This window comes from Oryx dammah, unplaced genomic scaffold (genome assembly GCF_014754425.2).
Source record: "Oryx dammah isolate SB20612 unplaced genomic scaffold, SCBI_Odam_1.1 HiC_scaffold_27, whole genome shotgun sequence".
Taxonomy (NCBI): domain Eukaryota; kingdom Metazoa; phylum Chordata; class Mammalia; order Artiodactyla; family Bovidae; genus Oryx; species Oryx dammah.
The window spans coordinates 104,182,972-104,198,634 of NW_024070211.1; the positions used below are offsets into that span (position 1 = coordinate 104,182,972).

Sequence of the window (15,663 nt, forward strand, 5' to 3'; positions counted from 1 at the left end):
TTTAAAAGGTTTGAGAGGAAAAGCCTCTACAAGTTCACAATACAGAGATGCATTTCCAACTGAAAATAAGACTATTTTTTATGTTTATGACTTTCAAATGTGAAGGAAGTATTTATTTCTTTAAGAAAAATTTAGGGTATACACTCGCATAAAGTGAAACACCACTGTGGGTATTTCCCATGGCTGTACTATAATTAATGCAAAATGTATCCCACATTACAGCATATTTTACTAACCTCTCAAAAATTTTCTTTGTGCTGCTGCTGCTACTGTTAAGTCGCTTCAGTCATGTCCGACTCTGTGTGACCCCATAGATGGCAACCCACCAGGTTCCTCCATCCCTGGGATTCTCCAGGCAAGAACACTAAAAATTACTATGCAATGTATCTTTCCATCAACTTAGATTCTATGGTTTAGCTCCCAAATTTCCATAGATCATTATGGAAACAATGAGAGGTGGTAAATTTGTAATACCTCTATCTTTATTTCTATTCTTATTTTTTATTCTTATTCTTATTATTTCTATTCTAGTGCTACTTCATTTTTCTCTCAATCATCACCAACAAAAATTAAAAACAAAGAAAAGGATGATTCATAACTGTCCTCTGTCTTTCCATAAGTAAAGCAAACCTTTGCCATATGATCAAAATTATAAAGGACAGAAAAGCAATGATATGACCATGATTTTTGTGTCCTTACCTAGACCTACATGAGGCAGGTGCTCAAAAAGGGTCCAGCTGTGGTCATCAATGTAATGATTCTTCAGGATCAACAACTGGCAAACATCTCGGGCAGTTATGTCACTGGGTACCTCTAAAGCTCTGCTGGTTTCATCTTCACTGTATACTTTAATTACCTGTGTATGTAGAAATTAAAAAAAAGAGCTAGAATAGTCTGTTTAAAATATCATTCTAACAAGTCATTGAACTTATTGGTTGAGCTAATTACAAATTCCTCATACAGTCTATTTTACATCTAATTTTCTTATATATGGAGCAAATGGTGACCATCCAAGACTTGTTTATAACATGTCAAAGTCACTGTGTCCGACCACTTCCAATCTGTTAAGTGTGTAAACCTCAGGCCATTCGATAACCATTCAATGTCATTTTCCACTACTCTGACCTACTAAAAAGCTATTCATCTCTCATCAACATTTAAAATTGTCCATTCCAAATTTTAATCTGTACATAATCCAAGTAACACTGGTGATTTATTCTCAGATATACACAAGTTGTAATAGCAGCAAAGATTTCTCTATTTCAGCTTATAGGAACTTTGGCAAAGACTGGCTAGATGCTCACAAAATCCTTTTTTCTTTTCTGCCTTGCAAGCTGTTGTGTCCACAGCATTGAGATTTGGCCAATAGGATGTAAGTTCATGCAACGTGAGAGTTCCAGGCCTAGTCCCTACAGCTCTCCCACATACTGTCCTCCCTTCTCTTACACCACCTGCTCACTGAATGGAGATGATGACAAAGACCTAAAGAGGAGGGCAGAGCTATAGGACAGAGGAGGCTTTGTCTCTGAATGACCACAGAAAAGGTGCTCAACTAGGAATGCCTGCAAGGAACTTTGACAAGAGAAAGAAATTAACTTTTACTGCTAACTTATTGTGATTTTGTATGTATCTATTACAGCAGCTTATGTCACCCCCAAAACACACAGAATCAGAGAAAGTTTCATGGACAGCACTCCCTTCAACATTTACCAAGTTGTGCTACGTGCTAGAATTTCCACTATTAACTATGGTATGTCATATATAAATTAAATTATTTATGATGAACTACATACCTATGAAAATAGTATAGTAAGATCAACACACACAAATGCCCAGAAGTTACAAGAAAACTCAATATAAGAAATATTCTTGCTATAAAAATGTTGACATTTAAACATTTTTAGCAATTCAAATAAATGAAAATTAAAATGATATATCAATTCTCTCCTATTGATTATTTTTCTAATTATATAAAATGACTGGAATGAAACAGTTACTCTCTTACAATGACAGTGTTATAAATTGGTAAAACTATTTTTTACATCTATTGGAAAGTCTCAAAAGCATTAGAGAGGCTATTTCTTCAACTTAGTAATTTCACTTAGGCAAACTATCTCAGTAAATCTGTCCTAAATGTGGGGAAAATAGCTGTAGACATGTCCTGCAAAGCATTATGTATGTTCTATCAACCTAAATATTCCACAGTAAAAGAGGTAAACAATAGTACTTTCACAAAATGGAAGGTACTTAAAATATAAGGTACTTAAAAATGTTATTCAAGAAAATGACATAAGAACTTTAAAAAAATTCTTAAAATAAGGACACTAAAGGATAAGTTATGCACAGTCTTATTGGCTGGATTGGCTACCAGGCACTGACTCCTCACTGAACTGCATTCTGATTGGCTTTTTAGAGAACCACTGCGTAGGGAGGCAGTGCCATCAGTCTCCGTGATGCTGGCAGCTCTACCTTCAGCTCAGCGACAGAGTAGAGGAGCTGCTGGAACTTGCTCGTCACCGTTGACTGTTAAACATTCAGGAACTTGGCCAGCCAGGCATCCTGAAATCAGCCATGATGGGAGAATGTATACTTAAGAATATGGCAAATGCTACAAATAGGTCTTTTTTAAAGAAAAAATTTTTAGAGCCAGTTTACCACTGCATGATTTCCTCAGCTCCACAGAGAATATATATTATCTAGATGGATCAATCATCGCCCAGAGTTTCCCTGGCAACGATGACTATTTCAGAGATGGGGACATGACCTAATCAGAGCTGATCAGGGCCAATCTGGACATCATAAAGTGGGTATTCTTTTCCACTGGGCAGGGGTAGGTGTGGCTGCTACAGTTCACAAAGAGAAAGACTGGAAAAATAGGGTCCCACATGGAATAAATCACACCAAGAGACGAAAAGAGTCCTGAGAATAACCCTGCACTCTTGGACCAAGGAACTTTTGAAGTCTTTGTGTTTTAATCATATGTGTGCTATGAGGCTGTACACTTCTACTGGTAATATCCATCTACTTATTATCTCCCTTGTTCTAGCCATAGACCTTCTCTAACTCCTCCATACTGCTAGGGGAATAAACTTTCTAATAGCCGATCATATCAGGTCATTCAGGGGCTCTTCACTGTCCTAACCCAAGCAGCTCATTGTGCAAAGTCCCCATGCAAAGTGCACATCCTCTGCTAAGTGTTTTAATATAAGGCTAGCTTCCTAGGTGGTTCAGTGGTAAAGAATCCACCTGTCAGTGCAGAAGACATAGGAAATGTGGGCTCAATCCCTGGGTCAGGAAGATCTCCTAGAGAAGGAAATGGCAACCCACTCCAGTATTCTAGCTTGGAAAATCCCATGGACAGAGGAGCCTAGCGGGCCACAGTCCATGGGGTCACAAAGAGTTGGACACGACTGAGTGACTGAGCACGCACATGTACGTCAGCGAAAGAGTTGGCTGTTGCCCTCAGAGAGCTGAAGCACAGTGGGGAAAGTGGTATCCAAAACAAAACAATAACCAGAAAGTAGGACATAAAAACGCAGTATGTTACTCAGTCATCAAATGGGTGTTAGGAGAAGCCCAAAAGACATCCCTGGGAAAGTGATATTCAGGCTAAGACCTGAAGGAGGAGTGGGCAGTAACTAGGCAAAAAGAGAGTAAGAGCATTTCAGGATAAGAGAAGTGAAGTCATACAAAGTCCCCGGGGCAAGAAGAAACTTGGCAGGTTCTAACGATTAAGACAATCAGGGGTGGCAGGAATAGCAAACAGAGAGCATGGTCCTAAGGAAACAAGCCATAAACACGATGGTCGTAAGAGGGCTGTGAGACCCTAAGTTCAGAACTGACTTAAGAATCACTGAGCTTACAGGTGGTAAACAAACTTGTGGACATGGATAAATCAGACAAGGGAGAAAAGGAAGAAGCACGAGGGGAAAAAAAATCTAGCTCTGAACCCTGAGAAATTCAAATATTTAATGGTGAGTTAGAGTCAAGAAAAGTCTGAAAGATGAAGTGAAATAGAGAACCAGGGAAGCGGGGCCCCAGGGAATAAAGCCCAAACTCTAGCACACACACAGCATGCATGTGTGGGCTCGGTTGTTCAGTCGCATCTGACTCTGCAACCCCGTAGACTGCAGGCCCGCCAGGCTCCTCTGTCCATGAATTCTCTAGGAAAGAATATTAGAGTGGGTTGCCATTTCCTTCTCCAGGGATCTTCCCGACCCAGGGATTAAGCCCACATCTCCTGCACTGGCAGGCAGATTCTTTACCACTGAGCCACCTGGGAAGCCCCTCACAGCATGGTACCCCCAGCAAGTCAGCCTATGGAACAGGTCACTCTGACCTTAGACAAATATGATATATATTTGCTACTTCTTCTATTTGCTCATGAGGTATCCTCTACTTGAAATCTTTGCTCCAACCACCACCAACATGCTTTATTTGGCAAATTCCTACTTATCATTTGGCTCCAATTTCCACAGTACTTCCTCCAGAAAGTCTTCCTTGACTGCCGGTGGCTTTGTAATGTGCCCCTTTCAGTGCGCTTGTTTTATAATTTTCTATATTTGAATATCTTTCTCTTCAACTGTACTAGTAAGCTCCTTTAGGGAAAATCTCTATTTACTCGCCATTTGACATGATATCCCAGGGACTGAGCCCAAGTAAATGTATGGCTTAATAAAGATCTTTGGAACAAATGAACTTCGTACCTGTGCAAAATGTTTTGCACATAATACTCAACACATATTTGTAAATTTTAATTTAGAAAAATTTTTCTGTTGCAAAAGTATAAATTGATCAAATTTTAATGCTCAGGAAATTAAAATTCTTCTATTTTTCTTATAAACAATCCTAGGTAGGAAGTGACAATATTGCCGTCAGCTGACGGTTCTGAGTTTTGAAGTCATTGAGACAGCTATAAGGTCATTTTATATCAGAAAAACTAAGAAATAAAAATCTGGAGACTGCCAAGATCAGATGCAAGTGTCTGAGCCCTCAATTCTATTCCTTTACTTTAGGGTTAATAGGCATGGCTTACTAAGATCCCAAGATCTATTTGGAATCTCAGTGTTTCCTGTGATTGCAACCGGGTAGGCCGTTGTTCTTACGTCTGCGTCTTCAGGGCCTTCAGACAAATCTCAGTGTCACACAATTGCGGAGGTGCTAAGAGATGCCGTCCACCACGCTGCTGTGGCCAAGCACTGGTGGGAGCATTTGCCAAAAGCAATGTGAAGATGACCAATCCTGAGAGGAGAAGATCTGACTTGGGGCTGCTCCTTCATGAGAAACAATGATAAGCCACCATTTCAGTACCCTCAGAGGCCACTGCCCACTCCATGCCAGGAAACGAGGGCTTGGGTGTGAGCTGGTGGCCACTGGACAGGTTCCCTGGACTTCCTGACTACCCCCATGCTTTCTTACAGTAAACTCCCATCACGTAGGATAACGGAAGCATGCCTCTTATTTTTCATGCTCTATTGTTTATATCAGAGGAAATACGAAATGAAAATCTGGAGATATTCTGAAGTCTAAGCCAAATTCAAGAAGAGAACAAGAACAGAGCAAGAGGTAATTGTTGGGGAAAAGGAAAATGACATCTAACCAACCAGGAAATGCCATTAATCTCTTCAGTTGATGTTGCTACAAATTTTTTAAAAAATAAAGTTGCTAAGAATTGAGACACATAAATTTAGAAGGACAAGGCTAATTTAAATTTCTGGAATAAGTGCATGTACTCATTTTTTAAATAAATAACACTTGCTAGGAGAAAAACTCAATATTTTTGCTTGAACTTCATTTCAAATCCTTCTTAAAAAAAATAGTTCCATTTAATGCTGACATTTGTTCAAAATACACATTTATCCACGAATGATAAAATTACATTTTTGGTTGATATTCCACAATCCCTGTCATCTCTCAGATCTATTCAGTATGTATGAAAAACTCCTTATACTACCAATGGAGAGGCTTTGTTAAAATGTCTCATTTTTGTTTCTACTTATTTCTCCTTGAAATATATGAAAAGGGGAAAGATAATCTAACCCTTAACTCTTTAGTAGGTTGAATATGCCCCTTGTCAATATTATTACTACACTAAACTTTCCTATTTAAAAAAAAATCAAGTCATAAGTGAAACTACATGACTACTACAGATTTAAACTAAGGTACAAACTTTTGTGATCATACAAAAACCAAATAGCAGGGTTGCTCTTAAGAATCATTAGAGCAAAACAGTGGTATCCTATTTCCTCCACATACTGAAAGATAAAAACAGAGAGATATGGAGATCATATAATCATGCTATTTAATAAAGGGATATTGTACATTTCCAATTGAGTGAGTGAGTGAAATTCGCTCAATCCTGTCCAACTCTTTACGACCCCGTAGACTATACAGTCCATGGAATTCTCCAGGCCAGAATACTGGAGTGGCTAGCCTTTCCCTTCTCCAGGGGAGCTTCCCAACCCAGGCATCGAATCCAGGTCTCCTGCATTGCAGGTGGATTCTTTACCAGCTGAGCTATCAGGGAAGCCCATGCAGTGGCCCAAATCCTCAACTTTCTATATAGAGTAAAAAAAAAAAAAAATAGGGTAAAAAGAAGTCATATCAATTGATCCATGAGATCATTCACAATTGTATATTAGCAAGAAGAAATCCTCCTGGAACCCTAAAGAAGAACAGGAACTGTCTTTGTCTCATCAGTGAGCAGACACTTGATTAGCAAGAAGACAAGCATTGATAAGATCTGTCTATAACACCCTGCCAAGATGAACAGCTCCGGAGGACAGCCAACAATGTACACACAGGCTGTGTTGAGGAAGCCCTCAAGTGTCACTGTAATCCTGACAGAGCAGCCTTGGCCTTTAAGTGGTTTACAGTTTAAACTGCTCTGGGAGCATGTGGCATCCAGCAATGAAAACGTAATATAAAGACCCAGTAGCCCCTGCAAGAGGACATGCTGGCATGTGGATGGAGCAGATCTCTGTTTTGGCTGACATCCTTATCAAGGCAGTTTATATACTTTACACCCCAACTCCCCTAGACTGGCCCTTCATTAAAAAAAAAAAAATAAGTGGAGGCAAGAGATTAAAAAATTAACATAACTCATTTTGACAGCAGTAGACACAACAATGTTCAAATATACAAAGACAGCAAGAAATGGTTAACTTCAGAAAAGAAATCTGAAAGCCTAGGGACTAAAAGAGATGAACGACTTAAAACAGAAGACAAAGGCTATTGCCAAAAAGTAGAGACTGAAGTTGAAAGTCAATTTGATATATATTGCTTTGCCCTCAAAGCACACACAGTAGTCATCTGTTATTTTCCCCGGAAATTCTGATTCTTAGAGCAGATTATGTGGGAAGCCTCAGGAAAGCCCTGGGCAGAGGCTAGGCAGTCAGCCTTTCTCCTCCTTCCTGAAGACTCAAGAAAGTGATGGGACAGGATGGCTAGTTCCTTTCCAAACTGGATTCATCCTAGAATATGGGGAAAAAACTCAGTATTGTCATCTGGTCATTTGGCAATACCACAGAGCAGAAAGGGGCACTGGACCCATTGGTAAGTAACTAGCTACTTGATACGGAGAAGGCAATGGCACCCTACTCCAGTACTCTTGCCTGGAAACTCCCATGGACGGAGGAGCCTGGTAGGCTGCAGTCCATGGGGTTGCTAAGAGTCAGACATGAATGAGCAACTTCACTTTCACTTTTCACTTTCATGCATTGGAGAAGGAGATGGCAACCCACTCCAGTGTTCTTGCCTGGAGAATCCCAGGGATGGCAGAGCCCATTGGGCTGCCATCTGTGGGGTTGCACAGAGTCGGACACGACTGAAGCGACTTAGCAGCAGCAGCAGTGGCTACTTGATAACCTTCCCCCATTTATTGCTTTTTTCTTCAGAGAAAAGAGGAAAAGGTGATAATCATTCAGCAGGTAAAAAACAAGCACAGACTAAGCATAACTACATGAGCAAGAATCTACAGGATGAAGCAAGAAACCTTTTTAAAAAAAAAAAAAAAAGAATGAGCAAAAGAGAAGGAAAAAGACCACTAGATATGGCCATTTTCTGTGTCAAAGTTTCTATTTTGGGAAAAGATTAAATTTGATTTTTAGATTAAGTTACCCTTAAATTGGAGAAGGAAATGGCAACCCATTCCAGTACTCTTGCCTGGAAAATCCCACAGATGGAGGAGCATGGTAGGCTACAGTCCATGGGGTTGCAAAGAGTCAGACACGACTGAGCGACTTCACTTCACCCTTAAATACCACAAGTAATATTTAATTACATATAAGTTAAACACTATCATTTAAATACCAAGATCTTACTAGAATGAAAATTACCTAACTTTTCAAAAGAAAGATAAATGCATTTATTGTACCTATTGATTATATATGTTTATATATAATTAATAGAAAATAAGGAACAAGGTAAAGTCCATAGAAATTTGATTTCAGCTAGGTCCCAAAGTAAAGCTTATTTCTACTGCTCTTTAAAATTTTATCATCCAAGTAAAGCCAGATTATAAAGATATCTTTTAAGATTCTTTTTCTCCATTATTTTTTAACAGATAGGCAATGTACCTAAAACAGTGAAATATTTTTATGTAGAGGTCGGAGTAGCCCTGGATTTTTACATTCTTCTAAATAAGGAACGCAACGTCCTAAGATAAGAAGAGACAGATATTTTGAATTAAGCAACTCAGTGTGTTCCCTTGAAGGAGATGGCAAATAATATATTCATTCTTGCTTTTTCCAAACTTCTAGCAAAATGTTATATTTAAAAACAAAGACTGTTCCAAAAGATCCTAACAGTTCAAGAAAAGCTGTTGCTTCCTTATTGCTACCCTTCATATTTTGCTAGCTGTCAAATATTTATTAAGAACAAAACAGTACATAGTTTGGAGAAATCAGATAGTAGGGACTTAAATTCTTGTCATTAGACGAGACATTCAACAACATATTTTATTTGAGTATGAGTATTACATGTTCAATTAGCTATCAGATATTAACTCAAAACAGATACTGTCACCAATATGAGAATTACAAGAAGAATGACTGAAAACAACGGGTCCATTTCATACTCCGGTGGCCCCTTTCAATTTTATTCCCTATGATCCTTCCCTTATTCTCTAACTCTGGTCATATTTTTCTGAGTTTCTTTAAACAGCCATGCCCCTTCCTGACATGGGGTCTTTGCACCTTTTACTACCACTGCCTAAAACACTGTCCCTCCACCTTCTGCTTCTCCTCCCTCAGGTAAACCATCCATTCTGTGGGGAAGTTTTCAGTGCTCCTCCCAGCCCTTTGTTTCATGTATGCATAGGTGCAACTATGTGATTACTATCCATCAGCTTCCACTACTCAGCATGCTGCAGGACACCAGGGATGACGTCGATACGTGATTCCCAGAATGTTCCTCCAGCAGTCAGCACCGCGCCTAGCACAGGGTAAACACTCCTTTAGTGACGACTGATACCATTGTGAACAGCTCTGTAGGGGACAATACTAGGGCTTCCAAAACAGTAGCTTGGAAACCTCGCAGGGTTTAAAAACTTCTAGGGAAGGAAGGGCCCACATGAGACCAAAGAGAAAACACAAGCAAAGTTTTCAAGAAATTGGCAGACTCAACAAAGGTGGATGAGATGACATCTCTAGGATTTTGTGAGAATTTGAAAAAAATAAAGACCGTATGGGTGGAACAAACATCATGAGCAAAAATACTTGGACTGAAGAGGCAAAAACTATGCATGAGACAGGAGACGGAAGACTCAGGTGAGACGACAGAAACCGAGTTCCCAGGCCAATGGAAGAATTATCTTGGCCCAGCACTGCTGGACATGGGTTTCCATCAGTGCAAACTAGCGAGGAGGGCACCCCAAGAGTGGATCCCTTTTAATATACACAGATGACAAACTACCTTTTTTTCAATGGCTGGAAACAGATAATTAAGTTTTAAAAAGACAGTTTTCCTGGAATAAGATTATCAAGTGGTAAGAGAATGATAAATAACCACATGGCGATCTAATCATTTGGGAACAAGTTCAGTTACAAGTAACAGAAAAATCTATTTGGCTTACTAACCAAATTAAAGTTTTGATTTTTTTTTTCTTTTTCTCACATTTGAAAACAGAGGTGGACAGCTCAGGGTCTGATGAGGCCGTTCCATCAAGTAACTATGGATCCAGGCTCTTTAAATGTCAGCTCACAATCCCTCAAGGTCACAAGGTGGATCATCCCCACACCACCTCTGTAAAAATCCTCAACTGGGTTACATCTGGAGGTTATCACATTTTAGCAGGAACATTAGAGTGTGTGCCGGGATAAAGAGATAAACTAACTCAGAGTCAAAGCATCTGTGTGACTCCCAGATCTTCTGGGAGTTTCGTATGAATTCAGAAAGCCAGGATGAAGTTTTTGCTGTATGAATTCATTTCCCGTCTAGCATCAGGGCCTGAGGCCCAGTGTGGCCTCACTACTGGAAATGTCCCAAGCCTGGCATGGCAGGGGATTTAGCACTGCCCCACCTGACAATCTGGATCGGTGACACTGGAGAATCATGCCATGTCTAGGCTTCCAACCAAGAGACGAAAGCGTGTCTGCAGGCAAAGAGGGGCCCAGAAACTCTCCTTCAAGCCCCTTTGCTCTTCTCTGTTCTTGATCCTTTCTGCTCTCCTTGTCAGGCCAAGAGCCAGGCAGATTGCTCATTCCTCAGACTTTCTTTCTCCCTCAAGGATAGCAAAAAAGACCCTAACTCAAGCGGGTGTCCAATTTTATAAAGCAAGATATCAGAAGCCCTTTCAGTGTGCTCTGTTAAGTGGTAGGAAAAAGGGCAAAAGAAACAGCTCCAATTTCATTATAAAAGAAAGTAAACATTAAAATTAAGTCTAAAAATATCCCAAACCATGGACACACACATATACATATGAATATATTCATGTTATTTTAGGACCTAAATCCAACACAAATAATAAAGAGGGTCAAAGCACAAATCCCACTCTAATGTTCCCAGTAACTTCATCAAAGGAGTGTTCTCTGAAGCCTCAGTGTTTTTAAAACTCATGTAATTCCTGTGACGATGCCAGTGCTGACTAATTCATCTTTGAAGTAAAAAAAAAAAAAAAACAAACCTTCACAAGTGCTAATGCTTATTCATATTTAAAGCAGAAAACCACTGGTCATGCTTATGTTGGACACAATGTTATTCCAGTATCTCATTTCAGTTTTTCAGCAGTCGTTTGTTCCCAGAATAACCATAAGACATGCCTAAGCAAAAAAGTTAATAACTTTCTCACAGTGAGGAAGAAGGACAAGTAGGGGAGGGGCAAGGGGAGAAGAGTTTAGAAAAGAGGAGAAAACATGAGGAGAGGAAAGAGAATATTTATGAGAGCTCAGGACCCATCAGACTTTTTGCTGTAAATTTTTGAGCCGCCTGGCATCAACCGAAGCACTTTTAGAACCTTCCTGTTTCAGTGATTTTCAAAAACACATCTTCTCACATTTAACTTCTCTGAACCTTAGGTGTAACTTACCATCAATGGTTATGGCATAGTTTAATTGGAAGCATATAAGATAATGATACTTTTTGTGATGTAGGGTGCCAGAGAATCAATGAAATATGTGATATTCAGTCTTCTGATACACCTGCGAGTATGATTTCATGAACTTTTAACAGCATGCATGTCACTTTCTAGACCTAACATTCCCATATTGTGATAGCACTAGGGAAAACTGATTTATATCCATTTTTTATAATTTTGCCTTTTTCTCACTTTTCTAAATATTTCTTTTCTATCAGTGCAAAGCATGTGTATCAGTATAAAACATGTATAGCTCCTTAAAATGGAGTTGGAAATGGCGACCCACTCCAGTGTTCTTGCCTGGAGAATCCCACGGACAGAGGACCCTGGGATGGCATAGTCCAGGTGGCTGCAAAGAGTCGAACACAACTGAGTGACTAAGTACAAGTACATTCCTATAAAAAAAAAAAATGGCAGCAATACTGTTAGAATATAGAATACTTAAGGCTGCCAGGACTCTTAGAAACACCCACTGAAACCATCTCATTTTACAAGTGAAGAAGCTGAGACTGAAGAGGGCCTGACTTGCCAGCAGATCCATCTGCTCACTGGCAGAACCTGCCAGGGAACCTATCTCTGGGTTCCTACCTGGTCTTTCCCATCTGCTTACCCAACTTTGCGGTGCTGTTTTGACAAGACATCTTGGATAAACACATTAGATAATTGAAAACCCAAATATGCAACCATATGCAAATATGGCTCAAAGCACCCAGCCTTCTGAATGTTAAAAAAGTTATTCTTTGTGTTTCACTTTTTTCAGCACAACTTGCCAGGAAAAAAAAAAAAAAGGCATATTCAGAAACAGCCAGCAGAGGGAGTCTTTATTTCTTGGTGCAAATAAAGAAAACAGGATGCTTTGAAAGTTGTTTTAATTTTGTTAGCCCTTTAATATTTTATATTGCTTTATTATTATTGGGCTTCGCTGGTGCTCAGTTGATAAAGAATCTGCCTGCAATGTGGGAGATCTGGGTTCAATCCCTGGCTTGGGAAGATCCCCTGGAGAAGGAAAAGGCTACCCATTCCAGTATTCTAGTCTGGAGAATTCCATGGACTGTATAGTCCATGGGGTCACAAAGAGCTGGACACGATTGAGTAACTTTTACTTTTTTCACTTTTACTTTTATTAACCCTATAGAGGTCCTGCTTAAAATAGTTGTAAGCTTCTAACAAATTTAAATCTATTTTTAAACATTCTGTACTATTTGAATTTTTAAGATAAATCATGTCTAAATCTTTAATAAGAAGTGTTACGGATGGGGTGGAGGGTGGTGTGTATATATTTATATATATATATATGTCACTTCTGGTGGTATATAATATAAAGTCCCCTTTCCTGGAACTCAAGCTGATCATGGCAAAATTTTTGGAATGATCATGGCAAAATTTTTCTTCAAATCCTGATAAAACTACCCCAACTAATTTGACTTCTGAAACTATAAAATAAAACTCCTGGTATCTTCACAGACACAACTGAATGTTTATATCCAAATGTGAAGTCCAATTAGGAAGCTATAAACAACACAGGACAATGCTGTTTTGCCAAAATGGTTTTTTAATCCCTCTTTTGAAACTGTCTTAAGAGCAAGCATTTTTAATATCCTATGGGAGTAGAAAATCTTTATCCTTTCAGAGAGCTTAATAACTGAAATAACCAAAAGTCTTACTTCTTGTTTTCTGCCAAAAAGAGATTCTTATTTTTCTAGATTTGGCTTAGGGTGCTGAGGCATGGCCAGGAGAGTCAGCCCTAAGACCGGCCCCGAGCAAGAGTCTTAGACTGTTAATCAGCCCAGCTATTTTTAATCTGCTTTCATTGCCAAAAGTGGACCAGACATTGTAGTTTGCAAACTAATATGAGGTATGGCCCTCATTCATGCAGAGGTTCAGACCAGGTGCTTGAGGCCATTAGTGGACTCCAAAAATCTGCTCTGTGATCAGATCCTAGACCACCAGCTTATCAACTATGAGTCTTAGATTCTTCATCCTGTAAAATGGGCAAAGTGACAGCAAACTCATAGCAGTCTGTTCATAATAGTGACTACTATTATACATTTTTGAAAGCAAAATAAGTCCCAAGAGATTTCTACCGAGGTCCAATGAACTCTCTCATATGGTTTGATCACTATATCTTTAAGGCAAGATTGAGTGCACATCAAGAAAAAAATAGCTAAGAGGGCAAAAGACAGAGTGACTAGAGAAAAAAAAGATGAGATTTGTCCAATGAGTAGACTACAGGTGGGCTTCCTGGCAGCTCTGCTGGTAAAGAATCCACCTGTGAGGCAGGAGACCCCAGTTCGATTCCTGGATTGGGAAGATCCTGGGAGAAGGAATACGCTATCCACTTCAGTATTCCTGGACTTCCTTGGTGGCTCAGATGGCAAATAATCCACCTATCAGACAGCAAAGAATCTGCTTGCAATGTGGGAGACCTGGGTTCAAGCACTGGGTTGGGAAAATTCCAGGAGGAGGACATGGCAACCAACTCCAGTATTCTTGCCTGGAGATCCCCATGGACAGAAGAATCTGGCAGGCTACAGTCCATGGGGTTGCAAAGAGCGACACGACTGAGCGACTAAGCACAGTACAGCACAGACTTCAGGTGAGAGGCAAGGGCTTGGCAGCTGCAGGGTAGAGCCCGCTGTGCAGCCTGCATGCGCCAATCAATTCTGACAGGCAGTCCCTGTGCAGGCAGGGCTCACCTGGGCTCAGTCCTGCCTCATCATTCATTTGCACTGTGCTTTGGGTAACTTCTCCAAGCCTCACTTTTCTTATCCCAGACTGGGTTTGCCCACCAATCCTTTATGGTTCTTAAGAGAATTAAAGAGACTGTGTAATTAGTGCTGAACACAGTATAGCTGCTTTTATTTCTATTGGTGTATGTGGATGGCAGGGAGTGCTCAAAACTGCCCAGGGCAACAAGCTGTGGGGTGAGGTTGGGGTGAAACAGAGCTCATGAAAAAGCAGGGTGGACCAGCTAAAATGGGCCCTGAGTGCACGACTTCTCACCACAAGGTATGGAACACAGGGAAAAGGAAAGGACTGCAACAGAAAGACAAATACAAAGAACGAGATGCCAATAACAGGTCAGTATCAAAAAAGCCCAGTTTACTTTTTTTTAAATGTGTTTATTCAATGAATAGGAATTATATCTCAGCTTTGTACATTCCCTGTACTGGGCACTTGAGTCTAGTGATGATCAAAACTGACACAGCCCCTATCAGCATATAGCTCACAGTCCAGTAATGTCCCCTCTGTCTACTGAGACAATGTCTTAACACTAGGTACAACTGTACCTCTTTCAAATATTATATATAACCCAGAAGTCCCTGATGGATAATCCCTAGGAGAGTGAAAGGGGAAGTTATCTAAATTCCTATCTTATTATACTTAAAACTATATTCCCAGATTTTTTTTTAAAAATTCATCAGCATATAATAGTTGGATTAATTTTTTAAATTTAAATTAGAGACTTCATTTCAGAAAGTGAGCAGAGGGAACAAGAATTTGAGAGACATATTGTCTTTTGTTCCCTGGCTGCACTGTATCAAGGACAACTACTTTTTGGTTGATTCATTTGTTACAAGAAAATTTTTGGATACCTGTTTAACAGGATAGAGCCCCCCACCACCACCATTTTTAATAGGCAGATTTTAAACTGTTTATGAAACTAGTAAAACATGCCAGATGAGGGGGAAAAAAAAAAGAAATTCACATTTGTTGAGCTTCTACTACATGTCAAGTACTTCTAAATATTTATCCTATTTAATCCTCACAACTGCTCTGTGAGGAAGCACCATCATTCCCAAGACAGAAAACTGACTGTTAGAAAGGTTTAAAAAGAAGACACCTCAAGTCACAACACTGATCAGTGACAGAGCTGAGTTTAAACTCAGGGTTTCCTGACTCTAAAATAGAATCTCCACTCTATCACACTTTCTAAAAGCGCACTTTTAGGGAAAAGAAACATTCTGTAAAAAACACAAAATCCATTCATCTATGTGGTACCCTTCCTGGGTGAATATGCAACTCTGTTACCCTGTATAAAGATTAAAAAGACAGAACAAAGATTAAGGTTTAGTGGGAATGAGAACTCC

General features: G+C 39.6%; 1 protein-coding gene across 2 annotated transcripts in view; it reads right to left on the reverse strand.

Annotated features, from left to right (window-relative positions):
- The window catches only part of GRB14 (growth factor receptor bound protein 14), a 125,853-nt gene that overhangs the window by 47,722 nt on the left and 62,468 nt on the right, over positions 1 to 15,663 (reverse strand). For both annotated transcript variants that reach the window (XM_040229247.1, XM_040229246.1), the window contains one exon: positions 700 to 856. In XM_040229247.1, coding sequence (XP_040085181.1) covers positions 700 to 856 — 157 coding nt within the window. The remainder of the gene's footprint in view (positions 1 to 699; positions 857 to 15,663) is intronic.